At 37.6% G+C, this 27,812-nt stretch overlaps 2 protein-coding genes across 2 annotated transcripts in view; one reads left to right on the top strand and one right to left on the bottom strand.

Annotated features, from left to right (window-relative positions):
• Positions 1-976: 976 nt before the first annotated feature.
• Positions 977-23,976, bottom strand: LOC125227450 (elongation factor G, mitochondrial-like). Its single transcript, XM_048131770.1, is given in 14 exon segments — positions 977-1,186; positions 3,093-3,294; positions 6,946-7,158; positions 7,712-7,830; positions 9,664-9,825; positions 14,950-15,131; positions 15,759-15,815; positions 17,711-17,922; positions 18,986-19,063; positions 19,066-19,152; positions 19,749-19,987; positions 21,512-21,831; positions 23,276-23,422; positions 23,817-23,976. Coding segments are annotated over 14 exon segments (2,235 nt in total). The 5' UTR covers positions 23,892-23,976; the 3' UTR covers positions 977-1,044.
• Positions 23,977-26,612: 2,636 nt separating this feature from the next.
• LOC125227643 (leucine-rich repeat and calponin homology domain-containing protein) overlaps positions 26,613-27,812 on the top strand; it is an 89,630-nt gene continuing 88,430 nt past the window's right edge. The window contains 1 exon segment of the mRNA XM_048132010.1: positions 26,613-26,802. Coding sequence (XP_047987967.1) covers positions 26,613-26,802 — 190 coding nt within the window.

The raw sequence follows: 27,812 nt of genomic DNA, 5'->3' as shown, positions 1-27,812 counted from the left end.
TGTAGCCCAATTCGAGAGATGATCCCGTGTCTACACACACGGCAGGAGTATGCTCCCCAGGTGGGCGGGGGTTAAGGGCTGCTCGTGACGCCTCATGCGTTTATCATTTAAAAGAGGAAAAGTAGGCATTGTCCTGCTTGGTGCTTGCATAATATAATAGTTTTTCTACTCCCGTAGTGTTATTCGTCATTTACAGTGTTGTGCATAGATCTACATAAAAGATGCCAGCCGGGGCCCGGCGTCCCGCGCACCTGCGCATACGATATAGCGCTTAAAGCATTGTTATGAAGCCTTTAATGGATATAGCGTGGGTGCGCGGGTCGTACGAGTGACATGGTGGGTGCAGGAACAGAGGGGAGACCGACAAGGCAAAATACAGGTAACAGTTCGAATTTCACTAAAGTTATTTTAGAAAAAATGTTGTATGCAACGGTGTTTAACTGAGTCAAAAAATACTGGTGGCGTCTTTATTAACAATTTCCGGCTTCGCCTCAAATTGTTACTCACGTCACTCGTCTTTTTTGATCTCACTAAAACACCAGTTGCATAATAGTATTTTATGCAACAGGCGTTTAAAGGAGGTCAAAAAAGACGAGTGGCGTGGGTAACAATTTAAGGCGAAGCCGAAAATTGTTATTAAGACGCCACGAGTATTTTTTGACTCAGTTAAACACCGTTGCATACAATACTTTTTCTACGACCATGCACTTACTTTTTAATAGTTTTCTAGAATAACTTTCGTGAAATTCGCACTGTTCCCTGTATTTTGACTTGTCCTCTGCAATGATCGTGCACTCACCCTGTCGCTCGCACTCCCCCGCGCCGCCGCCGCCAGCCCGGCAGCGGCGACGGGCATCTTTTATGTAGAGTTTTAACGATCTATGCACGACCGTGTAAATGACGAATAACAGTTCGGGAGTAGAAAAAATACTATATTCTGCTTTATGCTTATAAATGGTAGAAAAACACAAATGAATAATTAATAAATAAACATTTATTGCTCACAAAAACCTAGTAAATAATTACATAATTTCCTAAAGGCGGTTAGTTTTTGTTTTTCTTCTTATCGGGGACTATGCCCATCTCCTCCTGGTATTTCCTGATGAGCTGTTCCTGCACGTCGGGGAGGCAGGGGGAGTACCGGCTGTATTCCATGCTGAACTCGCCCTTGCCTTGTGTCATGGATCTGAAAAAGAGAGGATAATCAAAATGGAGGAAACTGTCAAGAGTTTTTATAAATGGCGATGGCATTTATCAACGTTTATCGTTTTATCAACGTCTAGATTATGTGTTGAAATAGTACATTACGATACAAGTGCGTAAAAAAGGAAGTTCGAAACGAGTGACGATAAATTAAAACACGACCGAAGGCAGTGTTTTAAATCGCACGTGTATCGTACGACGTTTTTCAGTACAGATGAGCCTTCCAAGTTTCGACTAGGCATATAATGAACCACTTCTCGCACTAGTGCGTAAAAAAAACACCATCTGTACTGAAAATTAATTTAAGGGTAGCATTTCCAGGGGCCTATTCTCAAAGCTACAAGTTACTATTTACAAGTGGTTGTCAATGTCTAATATGACAAGTTGGAAAGAGACTTCCGCTTGTAACTTGTAACTTTCTGTTTTGAGGAATGGGCCCTAGGCCATAAAATTAAAGAATAAAACAAGAATTAGTCAGTTCGTAGGATTCTTAAACAAAGGATACTATAGACTAGACAGCCAAATAATAATACCACTACCGAACGAGATGGTCACATACAAATTATAATAAGAGTGACAGAGAGCAAAATGTTATTGTTTGTCTTTGTCATAGTTTCACTTTTCCGCCGCTGCCACAAACGAGTTTGTGGCAAACAATAACCCTTTACCGCATATTGTTCCACATTTGGCCGTTATAAATTCTACTCTACTGACAACTGTTATAGTTCAAATTTGAACAAATATTGTATACGTCACATGCGGTAAGGGATATGTACGTGACGTCAAGCTTATTATCCGCCCAGATTACGTAGGTTGTTTATGGTAAACTGTCAGCCATTTTTAAAGTACTTCTTAATTTCGCTCCATTATTCTATATCTGTCCCTTACGGGTGTACGCTTACGTCAAATCTATAGTATTCTTCATCTGAGGTAGGATTTAACGGATAATCCTCACTTGTTGAGTTGAGCTGTACAGTCGGATTTACAAACATCTTTACTATCCAACAATAGGCCACTAGACTCATATCGAATTTAGCACAATAAAATGATGTGTTCTGTAGTATTTGACATAAAAAAACAATATTTATAGATTTTGGGTATTAAAAGTGTATGATGACTACGTATTTTCGATTAAAAATCTGTGCAATTTTTTATTTATTTTGGCCACCGAAAACGCTGTCAGCGATGTAGTGACGTCATCGAATTCGAACCATGCTGCATGTCAAAATAATCACTTACAATATTGAACTTTATGCCTTCATATCTAAAAAGTGAGAAGATGTCTTTTCGAATAGAATGACCTGTAGGCCTAGCACATGATGGCCGCGGGAGTATGTCGCCGCGAGATAGATGCCACGTCTTCTTCTAACTGTATTAATGACATAAGGACGTAGTCTATCTCGCGGCGACATAGCGGCCAATGACCATTACGTAAAAGTATACTTTAAAAATATTTTTTGCTGTTTTTAAGTCATAATAAAATATGGTAATATTTTATTTCGGTTAATTGGACAGTACTTAAATATATAAGACAGACTTCAGGTCAAGTAGCCTATTGTCTATGTGTAAGAGACGTTACATTGTATTTTTGGCATGTTGGCTTGTAAAGATGTTTGTGAACTCAGCCGTACTATTATTATTGCCGTGTGGAATTCTTATTGTTCTTAGGGCATAGTTAGTTACTTCCACGTACATTCAACCAATTGGAACCCTAAGCCACTCTACAGCCATGTCAAAATAACAAGCAGGAAGAGATTTCTTACAATTTGATTTATAACGTTACTATGACATAGCCCTACAGTGGCCTAGGGTTCCAATTGGTTGACTGTACATGATTGGCTCTAGGGTCTACCCCTGAATCTGTCTGTTCAAAGGTGAAAGGACCTTACCTCAGTTCCCCGGCGTATCCAAACATGTTATTCAGCGGCACCTCAGCATACACCGTGGTCCAGCCTTCAGCGCCCTCGTTGCCGGTGATAATGCCGCCTCGCTTGTTCAGTTGTCCTATAACTGTGCCGTGGAATTCTTCCGGCATTGTTACTTCGACGTACATGATTGGTTCTAGGATCTGCCAAGCACCGTCTTCGAATACTGGGAAATAATAAAATTATATGTGAGTGTGTTTATTAAAACGTCGTCTTATAGCAATCGACAAAGTGGGACGTGTTCCTGTGCACACTCACATATGTTAAGAACTAAAATATATTTAAAAAAAACTACCACAAGGAAAAAACGGTTTATCGATTACCTGGTAGTCCAGTCACAATCATTTAGAAAATACTCGAATATTAAACAATGTATAAAAATTATCACGTTTTATTTGAAAGATAGGTATATATACGTATATTTTAGTTTAAGTTTGTAGATAAACGTTATGGCATTTTGGACGTGCGTGCGTACGACAGATACCTATAGGTAAACGAACAACTTAGAGATTCAAGCGTTACTTTGTAACTTTGATAATAAATAATGACTTAAATACTAGAATCTCAGAGCATTAAACACTACTTATGTTATTTAATATATCTGTGACTAGAATGTTTTGCTATTGAGTTAAAGCGATAGTACATTGTGCAACAAGGGGAAGAAGTTGAGTATTACTAACGAGAGTAAGTTAAATCGCGACTGCTTGCCGGAGCGATTTAAAGACTCGAGTTTTTAATATTCAAACTCCCCGAGTTACACACAATGTTTTTCATCACACTCGCAATCTAAAAAATATGTAAATAGATGTAAAAAGTTAAGTACAATACTAGAAATTTCATAACTCCCTTGAGAGAACGATTTTTCTATTACTCACGCTCCGCCTGCTTGCAATAGCACATTTAGTGTAGTGCACACGTAGCGAACCATTAATTACTCAATACAGTACATTACAATAATTGCATGACAATACAAATAATCATGTTGCAAAACATGCAAGAATTATTTGTAGAGTCAAGTCACAACAAGTTAAGTTGACAGACTTTACATGTGTTAAGTAAACTTTATAACTTTAGAGATCTGCCGTTCAAAACATCCCTTGTCCCACAGTCTTAGGTATAAAAGATTTTTTAAACTAAGTTTAATCAATCTGACTCTAGCAAGCTATTAACGTGATTATAGCAACTTATAAAAAAATCAATTGAATAAAATAAATATTCAAAAAGCAAAAGAGAGTCAAATCGTCTACAACAGTGGTGGTGTGTCGATTTCAATAGAAACCGATACGTTTCTTGTACCCGTTAAAGGGTTGCTTCAGGCACAGCCTGGTTGCTTGACAGGCCGCTAGGGCCCCTGGCTTCATTGTAGCTTCACCGCTTAGGCTTCAGCTTTAAGGCAACATCACGCCTTGAGGCAGGAGACGAATGCCCACCCTACATAAGTCTCGACTGCCATGGGGTAGGAGTTAGAGCAGCTCTCAACCCCATACACTGCTTTCCTGTGTAGACAGGGACTCTCGAACAGTAGGGCGATCGATTTGTATATATAGTTACGACCGCGCAATATTTTAACAGCGCGATGCAGGCCATGCCATTTTAAAATTGAAAATTGAGACACAATTTAACATGTTACATTTACTTTAAATCATGCAACTGACAGACAATTTACGTATGTATTCACTGATGTATAAAATATCACGATAAAAGAAAGCATATTGTTTAAAACACGGTTTTAAGTTTCCGCGTTCGCAAAATTCTATTGTAAATCGCGAGATTCGCGCCCATATCGCCACCTATTGGTTGAACGAGGAAATGCAACGAAGGGCGCTGGGTGCATTCAAAAGGTACTGGACGTTGGGTGATCTATTGTCCGAACAGGTAGTCGCTAATGACACAAAGAGATTATGGATCTTGGGTACTGTTCGTTTATGATCAATAGATTTATATGGGCATTGGGCACATGTTATTTTCAACACTATCCTTCAAGTGTAAAATTCTAAAATCGCATTTGTCAGCTAATATATCTTGGAAGAATTAAAAAACAAATTAGGTTTATATTTTATAATTATGTATTGTCTCATAAGTTTAATGAGGTATAAGAGAAAATCGCGCATGGTCTAGATAATTGTATTATTATTTATTAAGTAGAATGAGCGATCTCGTTAAAATAGTTTCGATACTTTCAATTAATTAGCTATTATGAAACTAAACTGGTTACAATTATCTGTTAGTTACAAACTAAACGTAAAGAAAATTATAACGACTAGAATGTGTATAATCATGCCCATATTCGTCCATAACACAAGCTATCAATCAATCAAGTTAACGAGGAACATTCATCCCAAAGTCCCTTTCCACATATATTGATAGGAAAAACAATTACACGAAAGTCTTCAAGAATGTACTTGACATCAGAAGGTTTAGCACAACTTGCGTCCTCGCGCGTAACCATACATCAAACATTAAGACGCTACAGGAGCCAAAATTCCAAAATGGAACGGAGCCCCCCTTTCAATTTGTGTTATTTTATTAACTAGATTTATCAAAAAAAATGTCCACTAAGAACAACTCAGTTAACAGATATTGTAAAAAAAATCTTTAAAATCGAGGTTCCGCTCTCGACAGGAGGAATCCTTCAAAACTTAATCAATCATAACGAAATTTGAGAATCTGAATAACAATGAAATAATCTATGTTGGACCGTTTACTTTTTTTGCCTAATTGTTACCACTTTTGAATACCGCACCTTTTTTGCACCATAATCAATAAGGCCGTTTTAGGAATTTATGATGGGCTCTAGCGTCTTTGAAAATAATAATATCAAAAAACCAAAACGGTCCGACACAGATAAAAATAATAATAATCTGTGTTGAAAAAACCATGACTCTGTCTTCAAAAACCAGTGAGGAAATAGTTGAGAGCGTTTGTATGGAAAATTGACTCCTCCTGTATCGTCTTAAGTGTGACTCGCGGGCGAGAGCGCAAGTCATGCGAGGCCGCAAGTTAAACCTTGTGCTCGGATAGGCCCCCTTTTGACGAATAGGCTAGTTTCCTACTAGTCAAATCAGCTCCTTTTTAAGAACTGACAAAACGATTTGCTAATATTGAATTACTATGAAATACTGAGGAGTGACGTCACGGTCAATTAATTTACTATATATCTCTCTCTTTGACTTATTAAATAGAAATTATGTTTAAATATAACTACTGTCCATATTATTCTTCTAATTATGTGCTGCTTTATTTCTTGCGCCGTATAATAGTTATTTGTTATACAAGGGGGCAAAGTTGTATTTTAACGCCGAGTGTGGAATTGAAAAATGAGCAAGTGAAAGGATTCTATAGTTGAACCACGAGCGAAGCGAGTGGTTCGAGAATAGAATCCTGAACTTGCGAGTTTTTTAATACACGAGACGTAAAATACATTTGCACCCGAGTGTAACACAAAACTTTCCCCTCACTATAGCGAGGAAATTACAACGCAAAAAATGCGTTTATCACTGCTTCCAGTAGTTCCACAGTGGTAAATCATCTTTATTACTAGATTCACCTACTTTTATCAATTTTAAAGCAGTTAATTTGACTTTATTCAAGGTCAAATTACTTTACCCACTAGTGAATAAAATGCGTTTTTACCCGCTGGTATTAAAGGACAAAACACGTGTTTCCGAGCTAGTGAGGGGAAAAATATTTTATTTTAAGTATAGGAAACTAGCCTATTTTAATGACGGCATCAACAGCTAGGGTATCTTTAATATCCTAGGTTTATTACAAAAACCTACAATCTTTGACTTTTTTAATAATTTTAGGAGTAACTTACCATCTTTAACAGCTCCTTTAGCCGCCAAGAAGAAGGCAAGTTCGCTAGAATCCACAATATGGTGCGCGCCATCTTGCAGTCGGAACTTGACACCGGATATCTTGTGTCCCGAGAGGTAACCCTTTTGGCACGTGTCTATGAAGCCGCGCTCGACGCCGGGAACGAAGGGCTTGGGTATGTTGGTGCCTACTGTCTCGTCCACGAACTCGAGCACTGGAAGGGTTAAAAATAATTTTAAGTTTAAAAATAATTTCATCTGGTTACAGACAAAAAGAGAAGGACTGTTTTTGAGAGTAAAAATACCTATTTTTGGAAATTACATTTAACAATTAAATTACAGCGAGACGCGTATTGTAATGCAACATATTGTAGCTGTTTATTTTATAACTGAAGTAGACGGCATTAAAAAATGTTAAGTAGTGATTAATTAGGGTTCGGTAGTCTATTACCAAAATAGATACTAGCCGTCAACAAAATAAGCGTAAGCATAAGTAAATAAGGCGTAGTAATTTGGGGCAATAATATTATCCTTCAGCGACGCATCTTATGTTATGTCGTTATTTTTTTTTAAGTAAATTGAATGTCAAGTCACGTTAATTCAGAGTAACGTCAGCTTATTTTATTTTCGGCAAGAGCAACATTATTAGGTTTCCCTGCAAGTGTTTGTCTTGCTATACCTATCTAACCTAAATGCAAATTTTATTTGGAAAAGCTATCAAAAATACAGTTAAAACAGTGCCTTTTTAATTGTAATAATGAAACTCACTGGTGTTCTGGTGTGGCGGCAGCGGCTCCATAATGCCACACACTCGGGCGAACTGGCCAGCGCCTCCCGACTGCTTCTTGTGTAGATAGTCGAATGTGCACGGGGACATCATGGTTTCTCTGGAAATCAAAATCAATTACTCCTTTATTCGGTTTCGTAACTTTAGTTTTTTTCCGTGGGAGGGGTGTTAACCCGCCGCACAACCCCCGATATGCTGGAGGACCACACCCTACGTTGGTTAGCGATTCCATCGGAATTAGCCGAGAAGTGTAGCAGTGCTGTACTACCGACCGTTCCCCCATCCACCACCCAGGGGAAACATACTAAGCTACGGATATATAAAACCGTCATACGGCCTATCCTTATGTATGGCTGTGAGGCCTGGTCACTAACACTGAAAGAAGAAAGTCAGCTCCTGGTAGCGGAGAGAAAGATTTTTCGCAAGATCCTGGGACCTATTCAGAGAGACGATGGCACCTGGAGGGTCCGGAAAAATGCTGAGATCGAGGAGTTAGTGGCCGAACCCAATATCATCGGCGAAACGAAAGCCCACAGACTTCGCTGATTCGGTCACTTACTCAGAATGGGAGACGATCGGGCTGTCAAGAGAGCGTTCTTGGGTCGACCGGCTGGTGGCCGCCCGGCGGGTCGACCCAGGTACCGCTGGGAGGACAGTGTAGTGGCGGATCTGCGTCGGCTTCAAGTCAGTGACTGGCAAGAGGCTGCGCAGGATCGGGACAGGTGGCGATCTCTCGTTTCGGAGGCCAAGATTCACTTTGGATCACTGAGCCACAATAGTTAGTTTTTTACTCCTTTATTAAAATACTTAGCAAAAGTGCACTACTGAGGAAATAGTTTGAGTATGTTTGATACCGCAAGCGTCACCGAATGAGAACGATTCATGGCTCTCATGAGGCGCTCGTCGTGATCAGCGAGAGATGTCTTACAAAATAAGTATCTTTCACGCTTGTATTGTGCCATCGCAAAAATATCGCGGCTTCGTCATCATCAGCGACTGATATCTTCTACACTGAGAGAAAATACAACCAGTTTTCATGTTCGTTCAACAAGTTTTTTGGTTAAAATAGCGCCTACGTGCTCTTTGGTTCAAACAACAAGCTACTTGTCATTTGAATCGGCAATATATTTGAATCAACAAGTCGATTTTATAAAAACAACCTGACACATATTGTTTTAAACATACGTTTGGCTGATTCAAACGGATAAACCGCAACAAGTCGAACTTGTTAAATTCACAATGCAAATTTCTCTCAGTGTAACAGTTCTAACGCTTCAATCACGCAAGTTTAATAAAAAATCTAAAACAATTCAGAGACTATAGTTCCAATTCGCGAGGTGCTTGTCATTAAGGAAGCACTTTCGTTAGTTTTGTACATTTTACGACGCAACAGTCACGCTTGAAAGTTAATATTATGAGCCTGCGATGTCCCACTGCTGAGCAGAGGCCTCCCGCCGCTTTTTCCATTCCTCCCGGTTTTGTGCAGCCGGCCATTCTTTCAAAAAGGAGTCTAACTCGTTCCGCCATCGCATACGTGGTCTGCCGGGTCCCCGTTTTAGCCTGGGCTGCCACTCTGTGATAATCTTGGCCCATAGTTCGTTCGGCATTCGGCAGACATGACCGGCCCAGTCCCACTTCAGCTTTGCCGCTTTCCGAACTACGCCAACTATTTTTGTTTTGTAGCGCAGCGTGGTGTTCCGGATACGATTCGTTAACTTTACACCTAATATGCTCCGCTCCATCGCTGACAAACCCCGAGTTTGGACCTCTGAATCGCCGTCAAAGACCAAGTTTGTGCACCGTAGGTGAAAATTGGAAGTATGCACATATCCATGAGTTTTCGCTTAAGTGACAGTGGAAAATCGCCTTTCATTAGATGTTTCATGGACCAAAGTTATGTTATAAAAACCTATCAAAAACACTTGAAACCTACCTGAAGGCAACCTTAGGTTTCCCCAGTTCCACAGGGCAGTTGTATTCTCTCTCCATCCTTTGCGCGTATATTTCTAGATGTAGCTCTCCCATACCCGACACGATGGTCTCTTTGTTATCACCGTCATAGCGGAACTGGAATGTCGGGTCTTCTTTGGTGAACCTGTTCCAAAATATAAATTTAAGAATAATAAATATTTAACGAAAGTATAAAAAATAGTACATCATCCTCCTTGCGTTATCCCGGCATTTGCCACGGCTCATGGGAGCCTGGGGTCCGCTCTGACAACTAATTCCAAGATTTGGCGTAGGCACTAGTTTTACGAAAGCGACTGCCATCTGAACTTCCAACCCGAAGGGTAACTAGGCCTTATTGGAATTAGTCCGGTTTCCTCACGATGTTTTCCTTCACCGAAAAGCGACTGGCAAATATCAAGTGACATTTCGCACATAAGTTCCGAAAAACTCATTGGTACGAGCCGGGGTTCGAACCCGCGACCTCCGGCTCAAAAGTCTCACGCTCTTACCGCTAGGCCACCAGCGCTTAGGCACTGGTCTCACCGCGAGCTAGTAAGCTATGAGCTATCGGCTATAAAAGCGAACAAAAGATAAGCACTCCCGTGCAAATAAAAGAGACACGGCGATAATGATAGCTCACCGCCGGGCAACTATAAACATCGCCGTGTCTCTTTTATTTACACGGGAGTCATTATCTTTTGTTCGTTTTTATAGCCGATAGCTTATAGTTTACTAGCTTGCGGTGGGACCAGTGCCATATACCAGTAGAAAAAATAGTACATTGTAAGACTAATATAATGACAGCAAAATTGGTAGTTTCATGTTGTATAAATCGGGTATTTTTATCGGAGTCTACTTATCAATACAGCGACAGAGGCGAGCGGCGGCTATAGGTTGGAGCGAGACACAGCGATAGGACTTTTCGGTCGCACCTACAGCTGCTACTGGCCGCTGTCGCCTTAGACAATATAAACGTCGAAGATCTATCATCTCTCCGTTACGTAACGAATGATCTCGTTGTCTCTTTTTATCACTTACCTACGGAACCTTTCACTTGTTTACTTCTTTCTACCCCCAATGAATGGGCCATTTTTTTTAAAGTTGTCCACTCCACTTTTTTTCGGATTTGGAAATTTTTATGTGGTTTCCACTTTCCACTCTGAACCGCAAGCTCTTTAAATCCTAATAGGACAAAAAAGTGTCCCAAGGTTTTTTTCCCATTCCGTTACCATTTTTTCATACATTTTGTATGGCGGTAACGGAATGGAAGGTTTGAAAAATGTATGGAAATCTTGGGACATTTTTTTTTCTCCTATCAGGATCGAAAGACCTCGCGATTCTGAGTATGAATCGCGTAAAAAATACCCGTGTTACAAAAAAAGTAACGTGGACCACTTTGAAAAAAAAAATGGCCTATTATACGTCGACAAATGCCTCTCCCTTTTGTGTCTTAAAAAAAAAAGGTTCTCACTAATCGACATATTGATACCAATTCCATGTTTCCGTTACGCGCAATTAACAAAATAAAAGATATGACAAAAATAATGTTGTATTATTTTTAACTAGCCTTTTAAAATGTTATTAATTATAATTAACAAAAAAAAACAAATATTATCTAAAGTTTTTGTTCTTAAATTGGTCCGTTTTAAAATCTGAAGGTCCGAAACTTTTATGATAAACTTTAAAAAAGAGGCATGGAACGGAATGTTTTTTTTTTTTCAAAGCCGCCATAACGCCATTATTTCAATTCTTCACTTTCTTGTGATGTTCGATGCTTTGCTTTGCTAGAAAGAACTTTAAAATTATGAACGACTGTGCTTGCCCTGGACTCCGATAAATCTGCTTTTTTGTGAATATACCGGCTCTGCTCAACGGATTTTGATTTGCTCGTTAGATTCGTTTGTCGTAACAATGGTTATAAAAGTGCTGTGTGTTGTGTACTTAATTGCGGTAAAACGCGTAAGTATTTCACCTTTTCTAGCTACGAGTATAATACATAAATCTAGAATAAAAGTCTGACCTCGTTGAGATTCACTTCACTTATGAAACTGATACAAAATAGTAGGGGAAAGTTTTTCGATTTGAGGCCGGAATTTGATTTCTTTGTCTCATAAAAGCCTTTTATCCTGAATAGCAATGGGATTATGGGATCTATTGCCATATAAAAATAGTTTATAAAAATTACCACTTGCTCCAAATTTGCTCGCATTCAGTATGTATTTTCGCAAATCTATGAAGTTCTAATAAGACCTATCAAAATACAATCTGTATGTTTTTTTTTCAGGATTAGATAATATGATTCTTCACCAATGAGCCAATCCAATAATTGAGCCTGACTGGTTTCGTAACTGGATTTACTCTAATGGCAGTGATGTGTTAACAATGGAAAAGTGTGTCATACTCACTTTAAGAAAAAATATAATACTTCATGCGGAAGACTCAGTTTTACCCATTTCTCTATTGAGGTCTTGGGGTATGGTAAGTTTTAGCTTTTAAATTTAAGATGTTACAATAATAATTTAACATTTGATGACTGGTCTGGCCTATCAGGTGTTAACCCTACCTGCAAAGCTGCGGTCCTGGATTCAAATCTCGGTATTGGTATTTATTTGTGTGAGCATAGATTTTTGTTCTTATGTCTAGTCTGTTCCAAAAGAGAAGAGTCGTGGAGCATTCATTTATTTTTTTAATTTATAGCTTTAATTGAATATACTTTATTTTATGATTTATATGGTTGTCTAATATTTCGGAATTAAATTGAATGTATATTTTTTTCAGGAATTGATAAGCAAACCACATTGCTGCAATTTCCAATCAATGTTCAAGAACCAATTACCCAGAGCCCCTTTGAGGAACATCACCAATCAGTACCCACAGGGCGGCTACTAATCTCAGATCTCAGCCGTCAGCTTCTGCTTCAGGTCAGTCAAATGTAGTTGAATCTATATAGTAGTATCAATAATATATTATGTATTCACTTTGACAAAAAATAGAATACTTCATCTGGAAGACTAGACTCGACTTGGTCAGTGCTATTGCAATTCCAGCAATCACGCTGAAAAAGTGTAAAAATTGTTTTTATTAGGGTACATTAGGGTAATATTTACCCATTGCCTCTTACATTTACCTAGTTGTTATATTCAATTCTTATAACATTACTGTTTAAGTACTAATATTTCAGCATTAAATTAGTTAAATATATTATGTATATGTATTTCAGGAATTGATAAGCAAGCAAACCGCATCGCTGCAATTTGCTAGCAATATTCAAGAATCGATGCAAGATGATCAAATACCCAGAGTCCCTTTGAGGAACATCACTGATGTCAGTTCTCAGCCGTCAACTTCAGGTCAGTTGAAATAAGTTTATTCTATATAGTAATATCAATAACATAATGTGTATTTTTCATCACATTTGCTGCTAAAAGGTCTTCTTGCATCTACGTGTACTGAACGAGTACTACATCATACCATTTTATTCCTAAAAGAGTTATGGACTAGAAAAATAAATACCATCATCAGTCAAGCATTTTCGTTGCACTGAGAGAATTTGACTATTAAGCTATAGGTACACAGTATAGAAACAGTCTCGTGTCTATAATTCACTCCAGGTTGTCCTTATCAATATCACCCTAGCCTCCCCTGTTGCACAATGCACTATTTTAATATGGACGATAAAGCCCAGAAACATTATTTAAAGTTTTGGATGACGTTAAGTTATTTTAGTCACACTTGTACATCAAATGTATGTAATGTATATGAAATATCTAGTACCGTATTTAAGTTTTTTTATATTTTTAACTCCACACAACTGCCTAGTGATATCTAACAGCTCCTATATTACAGAATTTATTTCAGGTCACGCACCACGACACACACCCCGATTTTTCACGGAAGCTAGCAGTTTGGCCAAACAAATAAAAAAACTTACTGAGACAAAAGAAAAATATTCTGTAAGATAAAAAAAACCTTATGTGTCTATCCACAAACACATCTTTTCAAAAGGCTATTAGGAGTTTCAACGTTGAACATCTTCTCTTCACCACACCCACACACACTCTCTCTCTCTCTCTTTCTTGATTCTTTGAAAACTAATAAGAAAGGTCCATTTTATTCATAAGAGTGTAAAGTAATTTGATTCAAATTTTAAATTGAAGTTCTAAACTGCTGGTAGAATGTACCTTTAAGTAATGATTTTGAATTGGAAATGTTTATTTAATTGTTGAAATGTTTTTTTACAGTTCGTTTATTGCTCGTGCTGGTGTGGTGAAAATTGTCGGTAGGAAACACTGCGCTTGAAATAATTAAGACGTATTAGGAGAAGTAATTCTCTAAACGCTTTCGACTAGTTCTTTCCTGGTTTATGAAGCTAAGTAGTATCACCACCAATTACGTAACTATAAAACATATTTTAAAATAAATTATTAAAAACTATTCCCCTGCTTCATTGTTTTATTATATTCCTGATTTCCTACTGGTCTCTAGGCATTGTGTGAACTTCTGTAGCAGTTTCCTGGTGAGAAATGCATTGAAGGTTCACACATGATAACTGTAATCGGGTTCTGTTTGCTCAGACTCAGGCTAAATTCAGATGAACGCGCGGCAACGCGCGATTTTTTCGCCGCCCGCGTGGTAAAAAATTGTTACAAAATCAAATGTGCTGTTTACATGACCGATCACGAGCGGCAACGCGCGGTCATGTACACAACGCCATTAATTTTGTTACAATCTTAAACCGCGCGGTGAGAAAATCGCGCATCGCCGCGTGTTCATCTGAACATAGCCTCAGAATGCAAAACATCAATCCTATTTAAAAAGCCCGCCATAAATATGTGGCGTTCCATGTCTAAAGGACCCCCATGCTTAATATGCTATAAGGTACCTGCAGGCGTGGAAAGTCACATGAAAAGTTGCGGGAAACTAACAATAGATGGCGCTGCAATCGAAAATCGTGACTGATAACTCTATACCATTCTATTCAATATACTCTATGTAATCACAGTGCATAGACTGCCATCTCTCGACACAGGCTTAAAACTTTTGAACCTCTGTTTTGACAATTTGGCCCATATTCTTAGCTTGATATGTTTTAAAATGTCAAATATTAATACTAGCGCCATCTAGCCGAGCGTACAGCGTACCCCAAAGGTGTATCGCCATCTAGCTCACCGTACCTTTTTCTGTATGGTTTTGGGGTACGTTTTTTTCTTAGACTTTATCCGTCTATACGAAGTTATATAGGTCTTTGATTTCGTGTTTTTTCTCTTACCTTGCGACAGCTTTAGAGAAGTTATCTCTATCCTTGTTGTTCTTCGGTTTGATGGCCATAGACACCACAGGGTCAGGCACGACGATAGACTCCATAGCGAGATTCAACTTTCCATCGTTGACGAATGTGTCGCCTGATGCGCAGTCTACGCCGAAAAGTGCGAATATGTCGCCGGCAAATACCTGGTAAATAGTTATAGACATTTATTAGAACTTGGGCGTAATCCTATGGTTAAAATAAAATAATAAATATGGTTAAAATGCAACGATTTTTTTTCCACATTATCATTTTAGGAAAGGGACTTTTTCTTTCCCAATGGGTAAAAGGAAAGTGGCCCTGTTAGGGTGGATGAAAGTAACCATTCAGTACTTGTTTTGCATTCTTTCTTTCTGTTAAAATAAAATTCAAAATTATTTAAATAAAAAAAACATTAATCATCATTGGTAAAGGCTGTCACACACCTGTTCAGAAATTATCTTTATTTTTTTAATAACTCGATAGTCTCGATAACCGTAAGCGCGTTTTCACATTATCCGATCCGATATCGAATGTAAGACCGATCTCCCATACATTTAAGCCGCCATCATTGATTTTTGCCTTTGAAATCCTTCCGACATCCGATATCGGATCGGATGTTTTCACATGTGAAAACGCACTAAGAGTTAAGACTCTAGTTTCTTAGAGAAAATTAATTGTACATATTTGATCTAATGAATCTTCCCTTAAAGTTAACGGAATTCAATAAAAACAGGGTGTATATGTAATTATGTATCAATTAAATGACATAACTGAATGAATATAGATCTCACCTCATTAACTTCCTCCATGTTGCTTGAGTGCATTCGGACCAACCGGGAGATTTTCACCTGACAGAAAAACAATTAAAATTATAAACACACACTACTATTACTATATGTTAATGGTGACATAATTGAAGATCATAAATACCGTAGACATATGGTATGTTAAGAGGGGTAGAAAATACAGCCATAAGTGCAGAGAATATTTAAAACATTGTTCTCTAGGGGACAATATAACATTTCATATTATGAATGATAAATAAATAAACCTACGACTTATTTTTTGCCAGTTCTGGCATTGAAAATATTACCTAGCACCTCCAATAAGTCAGCTGACCAACTTGCTGACTTCTAGCTTGAAAGCTAAACCAACGAAGGGTTTGTTTCCTTTTCTCTGTTTACTGAAGAATGCCATGGCCTTAAGTCCGCTACTTTTAAATAATGATAGATAAAGATAAATATAGAATGTACCTTTTTCCCAGTTCTCGCATTGAAAATATTGTCCACTCTCTTCAGCATTCCCTGGTAGCGCCTCAAATAAGTCAGCTGACCAACTTGCTGACTTCTAGCTTGAAAGCTAAACCAACAAACGGTTTGTTTCCTTTTCTCTGTTTACTGAAGAATGCCATGGCCTTAAGTCCGCTACTTTTAAATAATGATAGATAAAGATAAATATAGAATGTACCTTTTTCCCAGTTCTCGCATTTAAAAATATTGTCCCCTCTCTTCAGCATTCCCTGGTAGCACCTCAAATAAGTCAGCTGACCAAACTTGCTGACTTCTTGCTTGAACGCTAAACCAACGAAGGGTTTGTTTCCTTTTCTCTGTTTACTGAAGAATGCCATGGCCTTAAGTCCGCTACTTTTAAATAATGATAGATAAAGATAAATATAGAATGTACCTTTTTCCCAGTTCTCGCATTGAAAATATTGTCCCCTCTCTTCAGCATTCCCTGGTAGCACCTCAAATAAGTCAGCTGACCAAACTTGCTGACTTCTTGCTTGAAAGCTAAACCAACAAATGGTTTGTTTCCTTTTCTCTGTTTACTGAAGAATGCCATGGCCTTAAGTCCGCTACTTTTAAATAATGATAGATAAAGATAAATATAGAATGTACCTTTTTCCCAGTTCTCGCATTGAAAATATTGTCCCCTCTCTTCAGCATTCCCTGGTAGCACCTCAAATAAGTCAGCTGACCAAACTTGCTGACTTCTTGCTTGAAAGCTAAACCAACGAAGTGTTTGTTTCCTTTTCTCTGTTTACTGAAGAATGCCATGGCCTTAAGTCCGCTACTTTTAAATAATGATAGATAAAGATAAATATAGAATGTACCTTTTTCCCAGTTCTCGCATTGAAAATATTGTCCCCTCTCTTCAGCATTCCCTGGTAGCACCTCAAATAAGTCAGCTGACCAAACTTGCCGACTTCTTGCTTGAAAGCTAAACCAACAAATGGTTTGTTTCCGTTCCTTTATTTAGTGAAGAATGCCATGGCCTTAAGTTCGCTACTTTTTAAATAATAATAAATATAGAATGTACCTTTTTCCCAGTTCTCGCATTGAAAATATTGTCCCCTCTCTTCAGCATTCCCTGGTAGCACCTCAAATAAGTCAGCTGACCAAACTTGCTGACTTCTAACTTGAAAGCTAAACCAACAAACGGTTTGTTTCCGTTTCTTTATTTACTGAAGAATGCCTTTTAGACAAGTGCGCTACTTTTAAATAATAATAGATAAAGATAAATATAGAATGTACCTTTTTCCCAGTTCTCGCATTGAAAATATTGTCCCCCTCTCTTCAGCATTCCCTGGTAACACCTCAAATAAGTCAGCTGACCAAACTTGCTGACTTCTAGCTTGAAAGCTAAACCAGCGAAGGGTTTGTTTCCATTCCTTTATTTACTGAAGAATGCCTTTTGGTCTTAAGTCCGCTACTTTTAAATAATGATAGAAAAATATACAAACCTTTTTCCCAGTTCTCGCATTGAAAATATTGTCTCCTCTTTTCAGCATTCCCTGATAACACCTCAAATACGTCAGCTGACCAAACTTGCTGACTTCTAGCTTGAAAGCCAAACCAACGAAGGGTTTGTTTCCATTCCTTGAAGGGTCTAGGACTATTGTTTCGCCTTCTTCACCTTTTGTCTCGTTAAGCGTGGCTGTGTTTTCTACTTCTCCTGTAATTCAAAATTTTATTCTGTGAGTCTTGCAGGTTTTTGCATAAGTGAAACCAAAGAGGATCGAGTATTATAGAGAGTTACTGTCAAAGTAAAATGTGTAATCACAGTGCGTAGACAGCCATCTCTCGACACAGGCTAAAAACTTTTGCAATACTTTTGCACCTCAGTTTTGACAATTTGGCCCATATTGTTAGCTTGATATGTGTTAAAATGACAAATATTAATATTATCGCCATCTAGTCGAGCGTTCCCCAAAGGTGTAACGCCATCTAGGCCACCGTACTTTTTTCTCTATGGCTTTGAGGAAAGTTTTTTTCTTAGACTTTAGGAGTTACATATGTCTTTGGTGAAACCAATATTAAGTGTTAAAAAGATGCGAGAAATGGCTTTGATAACTACTGTATATAGCTCACTTGTAGGTGATTTTCGGAAATAGAGTAGGTACCTAATTTGTAAATGATTTGTAGTTACTAGTATTTTAACAGCCTTGACAAAATATATGAGCTGTGCCGAATAGTACGAGGGTTAAGGCACATCTCGGACACTGGCGATCAAATATATGAAAGAGGCGCGTTCCTAGCACACATTCTAAGCTCGTGTAGGTGAATACGTACCATGCTTGTATGAGTGAGACATGACAGGTCGACTGTTCGCATTTTTGACAGGCGGTAACTGTGAGGTAACTGAGAGCACTTTCAGCGGGGAGCGGGAGTGGCCATACTGTACGATAGTACTCTGAACGCTCATCGCCGCACGCTCCCTTTTATATCGTAAATTCATTTTTTTATCTGGATATACGGTTAAGCCACATATACCCTACCTGGATGGGGTAGATACTACAGCATCCAGCAGAGGTTGGACTCCCTTATTTTTAAGAGCTGTGCCGACCAGTACGGGGGTAAAGGCACGTTTGAACGCTCATCGCCACACGGCCCCTTTCATTTCAAAGATACGGTTTTACTATCAAACTAATCATTTAATATACCTGGATATGTGGCGTACACGAAGGGAGGCCTATGCTCAGCAGTGGGCGATTAATGGCTGAAATGATGAATGATACCTGGATGGGGTAGGTATTCTAAAACAGCGTCCAGCAGTGGTTGAACTCCTTTGTTCTTGAGAGCTGTGCCGAGCAGTACGGGGTAAAGGCACGTTTTAACGCTGTGCGGCGCACGGCGCCTTTGATGTCAGCGATGGTTGGAGTCTTTTCTTCTAGAAACAGTTCACCTGTAAAGGAAAATATGATGAAAGGTGGAGAAAACATATCATTCTGGTATTGATATGTACGATACAATCAAACAATATGAACCCTAGAGCACTCCAGGACCCTGTCTTATTGACACCATGCTCTATTGCCTCTATTCAACATAGAAGTCACTTAAAAGTTTACTGTGAAAAGGTTCTACTCTGGCCTAGTATAGTATTCAAGTTGGTTGACTGTATGTTTGAAATTTATAGTTACCTAGATTTGAAAAAGCTAAATCAGTATCTAATGTCCATGACTTTCATAACTTGCAACTAAAAAACTTAAAAATGTTAAATGTTAGATGGTGCTACAAGTTCTTAAAAAATAAGTAATTTTCTTTGTTCACAGCTATATGTTTTTTGCAACAATAAATTACCTTTAATTAAGTGAAAGTAGCAACAATGAAGCGTTAAACATTTAACGCGTTCATTGTTGCTACCTCGAATTAAAAAAAAACATATTACGAAGTTATACTCTTCCTATTTTTTCACTTTTTGTTTCACTATTTTTTTTTTAATTGACATTTCAGTCACCACACAACACTAGCGCCTCTAGCGACAAATTCATATAAACTCACCTAAACTTTCATCAACATTAGACAAATGCTCAATCAATTCATGCCTCCTATCTTTCACTTCAGCCCTCCTGTCCTGAGGAATTTCATCCAACCGGATCTTCTCGCCATAATCGCCGTCAAAGTATATGGCTTTCTCTTCAATAAGGTCTAGGATCCCCTGGCAGTCTTTCTCGAGGCCGATGGGCAGGTGGAGGAATGCTGCGTTGTGGTTCAGTTTGGACCTCATTTGTTTTAGTACTCTGAAAATTTATGTAGTAAATTTGCAAATAAATACAATAAAAAGTCTGTTATCATATTTACTCTAATTCACCTGATATGAGCATGACCGCTGTGAAATATAATTGCTGCCAGACTTAAATTAAATCAGTCTATTTAATATATTCTGTGGTCTTGCTGAAAACTTTTATATATCTTATACTTTTAAACGAGCAATTCTTGTATATTTATTTATTTATTTATTTATTTATTTATATATATATTTATTTACACTGACGATCTCGGAAACCGCTCTAACGATTTCGCAGAAATTTGTTATGTGGGGGTTTTTGGGGGTGAAAAATCGGTCTAACTTATCCTTAGGTCCCGGAAAACGCGAATTTTCGAGTTTTCATGCGTTTTTCTTCGCGCGCCATCTCGTGTGCAGTAGTTGTACTGTTAAGACAGAATTCTTTCGGTCGATGTAAGTACTATTTATTGCAAACACTAGGTGGCGACACAGGTCAAGGCTAAAACGAATAGAAAATACACAATTTGAGTTTTTGTGGCGAAATGCGCGCCATCTCGTGTGGAGTAGTTGTGTTGTTAAGGCTGAGAATTCTTTCGCTCGATGTAGGTACTATTCATTTTTGAACTAGATGGCGACACATGTCAAGGATACAAAACAGAACCGAGCGAAGCTCGGTTGCCCAGATATTTAAAAGTAATGAACGATTCAAAGAGGATCGAGTGTATAGAGAATTACTCTCAAAGTAAAATTAATTTATTTATTTATCTAAACTTTATTGCACAACCAAAGAAACATGTTCAAATGGCGGTCTTAATGCCAAAAGGCATTCTCTACCAGTCAACCATTGGGTTAAACAGAGACATATATGTGTAAAATGTGTAGGCACAGTGTGGAGACTATCATCTCTCGACTCAGGATTAAAACTTTTGACAATTTAGCCCATAACTTGATATGTTTTCAAATATTATATATATTAGCGCCATCTAGCCGAGAAACTACGAGTATTAGGATCGTCATCGAGAAAATATAAGGTGTAGCATCATCTAGAGCAGCCATTCTCAAAGTGTGCTCCGCGGAGCCCTAAGGCTCCGCAAAACCTCTCTGGGGGCTCCGTGTGAATTTTGGTTGTCTGATATGCGACTTCAACTCTCTTCCATAAAACCAAAGATTCCCCAATTGTAAAAATAAAAACAGTTTCATGTAATACCTCACATTAGAATCTAATGATTAGTTTAAGACTATTATGTTTAAGACTTATTAAAATAAAGATTTATTTAATTTAAGGGTTCCGTCAGATATTTTGCTTTCCAAAAGGGTTCCATGGGAAAATAAGTTTGAGAACCACTGATCTAGACAACCGTACATTTTTTCTCGATGATTCCGAGGTAGATTTCAAGGTAGGTTTCTTAGACTATATCTGTCTATATGGAGTTACATACTCAGACCTCAGACCTCTTATCTATATTCAGAGTGATTGTTCACCCCAAAGTTGAGACTAAATAACATAATATTAAATTACATTATAATAATAGTTTACCTATCAGGATTGGCTCCCAATCTATCCAACTTATTAATAAATGCCAAACAAGGTACATTGTATCTCTTCATCTGCCTATTAACCGTCAGTGTTTGACTCTGTACACCACCCACAGCGCACAACACCAAAATCGCTCCATCCAGCACTCTCAATGCTCGCTCCACCTCAACGGTGAAATCTACGTGGCCAGGTGTGTCAATGATGTTGATGTTATGGTCCTTCCAGATTGTGTAAGTGGCTGCTGATTGGATGGTGATGCCTCTTTGTCGCTCTAGTTCCATGGAGTCCATTACAGCGCCTACATTGTCTTTCCCTTTTACCTGCAAGAAAAGTCGGTTTTCTTAGTCAGATTTATAAATATTGGTTACTCAACATAGTTACGCAATGTTCCCAACATCCTGCCTCTGCAAGGGTCTAAAGTTTGTCAGTAGATGGCCCAGTCTAAAAGTATTTACTAAGTTATAGAATTTGTATGTATGTATGTATTTCAACACTTTATTGCACATAAGACAAGTTAGGACATAGAAATACAGTATAGTTATGGTGTACAAAGGCAAACTTAACAAATCCTAATAATAAAGCATTATTTCAGTTTCAGAAAAAAAGTTATAGACTTTATTCAAAATTTTATTAGATTTTAAAAGTATCAATACCATAATATACTTCACACCATTTAAATTAAATTTACCTTCAACTGAAGTTAAGAGCATCTTAAGTAATGCAGAGCTGAACTTGCCAGCAGCTATAAGGCTTCCTGACAATGGATTAGTTAGGATAAGCCTGTGCAACTAAGTTACTGGCTTTGTTAGGCATTATTACATGATTCAGTTTTGCCTGTGTAGCTATTACAGAAGTACCTATTGGTCGGAAATTTCTAGAAATTGAAACACAACCAAATGATTATTGTTTCCTCAATTAATTAAAAAGTTTCAAGTCAAAAAGACTGTGTTTAACATTACCTCTATCCTAGACCTCAGAATCTATTTCTGTGCAATGCAAAAATAGTCCTATGGCCATGTAACATATTTCAAGTCTTGAATTATATCAACATTTTCGACGACCGGTCTGGCCTAGCGTGTAGTGACCCTGTCTGCTAAGCCGCGGTCCCAGGTTCGATCCCAGTAAGGGCATTTATTTGTGTGATGAACACAGATATTTGTTCCTGAGTCATGGATTTTTTCTATGTATATAAGTATATTAGAGATGGGCCGAATATTCGGTAAATATTCGGCATATTCATGTTCGTATTCGGCTGAATAATTCGGTGGCATTGCCGAATATTTACCAAATAAACAAAGTAAATAACTAACGAAGATCTCTAAAAAGAGATCATTACCTACCTATGCGTCAAAATATAAATACAATTGTTTTGTAAAAAGTTAAAAAAAACCGTAGTTTAAGAGTTCAGAGTTGTTTTAACTAAGTTTTAGTTATCCACTAAATCATAAGAACATAGATGTATAACATGTGTAACCATTATCCGCTTATTAACATCCGCTTTAAAAATATGGCGTAACCGAATATTCGGACGAATGTTCAGTTCGGTAAGAGCTGAACCGATTGTTCGGCCGAATATTCGTATTCGGCAAAATCCATATTCGGCCCATCTCTAAAGTATATATATTTATCTACATAAGTATGTATATCGTCGCCTAGCACCCATAGTACAAGCTTTGCTTAGTTTGGGGCTGGGTTGATCTGTGTAAGGTGTCCCTAATATTTTTTTTTTATGGTTGGCCCTCATAAAAAAGGTCAAATAATTACCTCATGCATAGCATCTATTCTGCCTGTGTAGAACAATATTCGTTCTGTGAGTGTGGTCTTCCCGGAATCAATGTGAGCTGAGATACCAATGTTCCTGATCTTTTCCAAAGCCTTGTGTTCTGCATATTTGACATATGATGAGTATTTCTGTAAAATAATTAGGTACAGTTTAATTGCCTACTGGACAGGTTATAAAGATTCTACAAGTAGCTAGAGTAATATGGCCTACATAGGTGAAAAAATAAACCAAACAATTAGCAAGTGGATTGTTTTGTACAAGAATTAGAAGTCCAATAAGAACCGGCGTTTTCTTGTTAGGTCTGTCACATGGAGTGAGATCGAGAACATGAGAGAAATCGATTCTTTTCTATATGAAATTTCTAGACAGAAGAAAATATGATCAATAGGTCATAAATATTGACATGTTTATGAGCATATTGCTCGTTGAATAATAATAGTAAAGTATAACAAATTATTGACGGTGAATTACGTAAATATAAAGAGAAATAGGAAATACTTATTACTACCAAATATTTCTTACCTCAATTTGTGTTATGCCTGATTTATTGACATTCCTTAAAGTATTTGCTACTTTTAGCGCGTTCAAAATAGTCATTTTTGAATACGTATCATAAATTAAATATCACAGAATAAAGTTTTTTGGATTCAAATTTGCCTAATTTGAGGTTATTCATATGTCATCTTAATTTCAATGTTGGTAATTATGAGACTTGAAGTTAGCTAGAAATGGTAGCCATAGACAAAATAAAGAAAGATATACACTTGTAAAATGAACTCTTCGCACTACATATTTTCCAAATTTTCTGCTAACGAAGTCTGTGACTTTAAGGGCCCGCGCAGACTGAGGCAATAGTTGCTCGGTGACTTTTTTGTCTCTGTCGTCACTCCTTGCGACAATTTCCAAGGTGCGCACACGGGAACGACAGCGACGCAACCACAGACTACTAAGAAGATATTACCATAGACTAATTCTATTATCTTTGGATATTATATTACGGACGCAACTTTTTATTTTTTCATGAAATCCAAAATATTTTTTTTGGTACTTCAGAATGAGTGTTTAAAAGTTTTGATGAACTGGTTAGAATTTTACAACCCGGCATCGGCATCGTTTTTTCTCAATACTGTCGGAATATTCTTTTAAATTCTTGTCATTTAAAATCGATCTTTCCTCTACTTCTTCATAGTACTAGAGCCCACGACCAAAACCATGTCTCATAGCAATACGGCAAAAACCCTATAAAATCGTTAGATTGTATGATTCTGAACCCGACTAGGTGTGTAGTAACGGTCGAAAGTGTAGCAACTGCGTGGGAGGCCATTTCTGCTGTGTCAAAAAAAAAAGGCAGTCGGTATTATAGCAATACGTCTGATAGTGAAAATGTACATAGATTTTATAATTGTTTTACGAAAAAGTTTGTTTTCAGACATTTTGCGCGTAGCACATAGCCTGAGCGCATTTTTGAAAATGTCAACAAATTTAGCCGACCTGTATCATAGCAATACGGATAAAAAAATTTTTAACTTTTCGTATTGCTGCCATGATTACCAAAAACCTGTTTTCAGACACTTTAAATGTAGCATATACTCCCATGGATGGTATGAAGACGAGGGACGATTTCAGTTTTCGTGGTTCTCTGGCAACCAACTACCTGAGTTGAGCAACGTTATTTTGGACGACAAATCATCATCCACAACAGGTACAGTTTACATGGCTTTTGCTGTTAATTTCATAAATAAGTTCGTGATTTTTACTAACGATGTTTATTTTACAGAAGAGGACGTTGAAGATCTCCCGAGCGACGTCGAGAGTGATTTCGAAGATGACGATTCCGAATCCGACAGCGATTGAATACGAGAATATTTTGTAACTTTGAATAAACCGTTTTTTTTTTCAACTTCATCCCAGTTTCCTTTTGTGAGATTTATTTCAGTCCTTCAACTTCAATGTTACGGTTTCGGGTAAATTCTTTGTTAATTATCATCTAATAAATTCAGGGTTGCAACGTATTCATTGGTTGGTAACAGAGAATTCAAGATGCCTCAATACGATTTTTAAATGATATCTGAGTATCGAAAAGTTGTCTGATAGAGAAGGTGCTACATTTAATTTGTCTGATATAAATTTTTTGCACATGTGGACAACTTATTTTATCATGTCCAACAATTTTCAGACATATTGCTATGATACCGATCGGTAAAATTTGTTAACATTTTCAAAAAGGTCTCAAAATTTAATGCGTTCACATTTCCGTCTGAAAATTGTTTTGTTCGCATCAAATAACCAAAATTTACTAATAAAAAAGATTTTCAGACGTATTGCTATGAGACATTTTTTTTGTCTCATTTTTAATTTTTTTAAGTGATTTTACGGGTTTGCGCTACACCACTAACGTCTGAAAAATATGTTTCCGGTATCTCAGAACTATCATTCAACTAGAGTCTGCAAATCAGACATATTGCTATGATGCAGTTCGGTAAAATTCTTTGACAATTTTGAAAATTCGGTCAGATTAAACGCTACGCGGAAAATGTCTGATATTGGTATTTTCGAGTTCAGGATAATCGTATCTATCGATTTGATGCTGTTTTGGCTGTATTGCTATGAGACAAAAATTTTGGTCGTGTGCTCTTATTCTATCAATTAAACGACAGATATCAATGTCGTCTTCAACAATCTGCATTTAAAATTATATTTTTTTCTATTAATAACATACGTTCGCCCAGGCCAGGCCAGTGATAACTGTCAAAATGACAACCGACCGGTAACTATTTTGTCGCCGTGTGCGCACTTACATTGAAACCAATAGGGAAGGAGACAGTTGCGTCGCAGGCTTGTCGCCGAACCCTGCGACAAAAAAGTTGCGTCGCAACGTGTGCGCACTTTCATACTAGCCCATACACCGAACGACGGAGCCAAAAAAGTTGCGTACCAACAACACCCAGTTTCATAGTAAAGTAGGTACGAAGATCAATTTTAAATGTTTAGTGGCAACTTCAATGTTTCATCCAAATTATTCTTGTTTACATTACCTACTAGTTTTAAGGAAGAGCGGTACCCCTTACCACAGTTTTTTGTTTACTTAAAAAGGGGTATCCACAACTAAAATTATGTAAGTAATTCTTAAAGTGAATAAAGAATTTTTAATTTAATTTAACTTGACAAACCAACTAATTGAACTAATTGTAATCTTAGGTAGACAGCTTTATAACAGTTGGAGCGAAGTTAGAAACGATTCATGATGTTGGCACCAATGCGCCGATGTCATAGACAATACGTCGAAAGTCAGTCAGTTTGATTTTAGTTCGAAAGAATATGGCCGTGTTAGGGCCTTGTGTGAATGTAAATATGAACGGTCAAAGTAATATTCATAGTCAGTTAACAAAATCATTAGAGAGAATTCTCGAGGATGCATATTTAAGTGGCGAATTAAAACTTAGTGGACGTAAGCTGAGAGAATTTCCAAAGCCAGTGAAGTTTGATTTGAGTGATACAGTTGTTGCTGGTAAGTAGTATTTATAAATAATCTTGTTGTATTTGTGTGGTATTTAGGTTTTTTATTTTATTCCTCGTGCGGTTTATGTCATGAGTTTCGTCTTGGGATGTTCCCGGGTGTGATTTTGTTTGTGGATACCGGCACTCGATGCGTTTCGGTGAATCGATCGGCTTCGATAGCGACCACGATAACGGTATGCTTTCTACGAATCATAATAAACACTTAAACAGAAACACGGTTTTCTGATTCATTACCTGCTATCTGGTATTATAGATAACGATCTATTGTGTGTGGTGACTTTTTACCAGGTATGTGCGAAGTAAAAAATCTTATTGGTGTCGCGGTATCTTTCTTCCGTCGGCAAGTTTTTTTTAATCAAAAGCGGTCAGCCGTGCCTTCGCGTCCGTGTGATACTTAAGTTAAATGCTGTGGATTATTATGTCTTAACTTATGTCGTTATAAAATGCCTGAAGTTCCCATAAAAGCTGGTAAAGCCGACGAGTCGTACTTATTACATTTTCCTGTTATTTGTTTTCCTTTTTTATTTACCATCAATGTTTCGAGGGTGGTATTGGGACGGCCTTTTTCGAAGGATAATCTGATGTTTACATACTCTGTTCTGAGGGTAGTTTTCATTTTCAAAAGTAGCAGTAGGAAAATGTATAAATCCGAATGACGTATACAAACCGTATCCTGGGACATTTTTTTTCACCATAATAAGTTTAGATATTTGATGTTTAATGAATAAGGTTGTGGTTTACCCAGTTTAATAATTATATTCCTGTCAGTAAATGAAACATTTTAATTTCCCAAGAATATTTATTCATTATCCATTTCTGCCTATTTACTTATGTGAATAAAAAACTGAAAGTTTTGTGCTTGTAAAATACTAGTGGTGACATAACAGTTGTAACCAGAGACCTTCAACTCTTATAGTCTTACCCCCTTATTCATAAAGGTTCACTAAAGTTATCAAGCCGATAAAGTTTGTTTGTTTGTCCCTTTCAGACCTATTGGTG

Source organism: Leguminivora glycinivorella, chromosome 6 (genome assembly GCF_023078275.1).
Source record: "Leguminivora glycinivorella isolate SPB_JAAS2020 chromosome 6, LegGlyc_1.1, whole genome shotgun sequence".
NCBI classification, from domain to species: Eukaryota; Metazoa; Arthropoda; class Insecta; order Lepidoptera; family Tortricidae; genus Leguminivora; species Leguminivora glycinivorella.
This window is presented reverse-complemented; position numbering and strand designations above follow the sequence as displayed.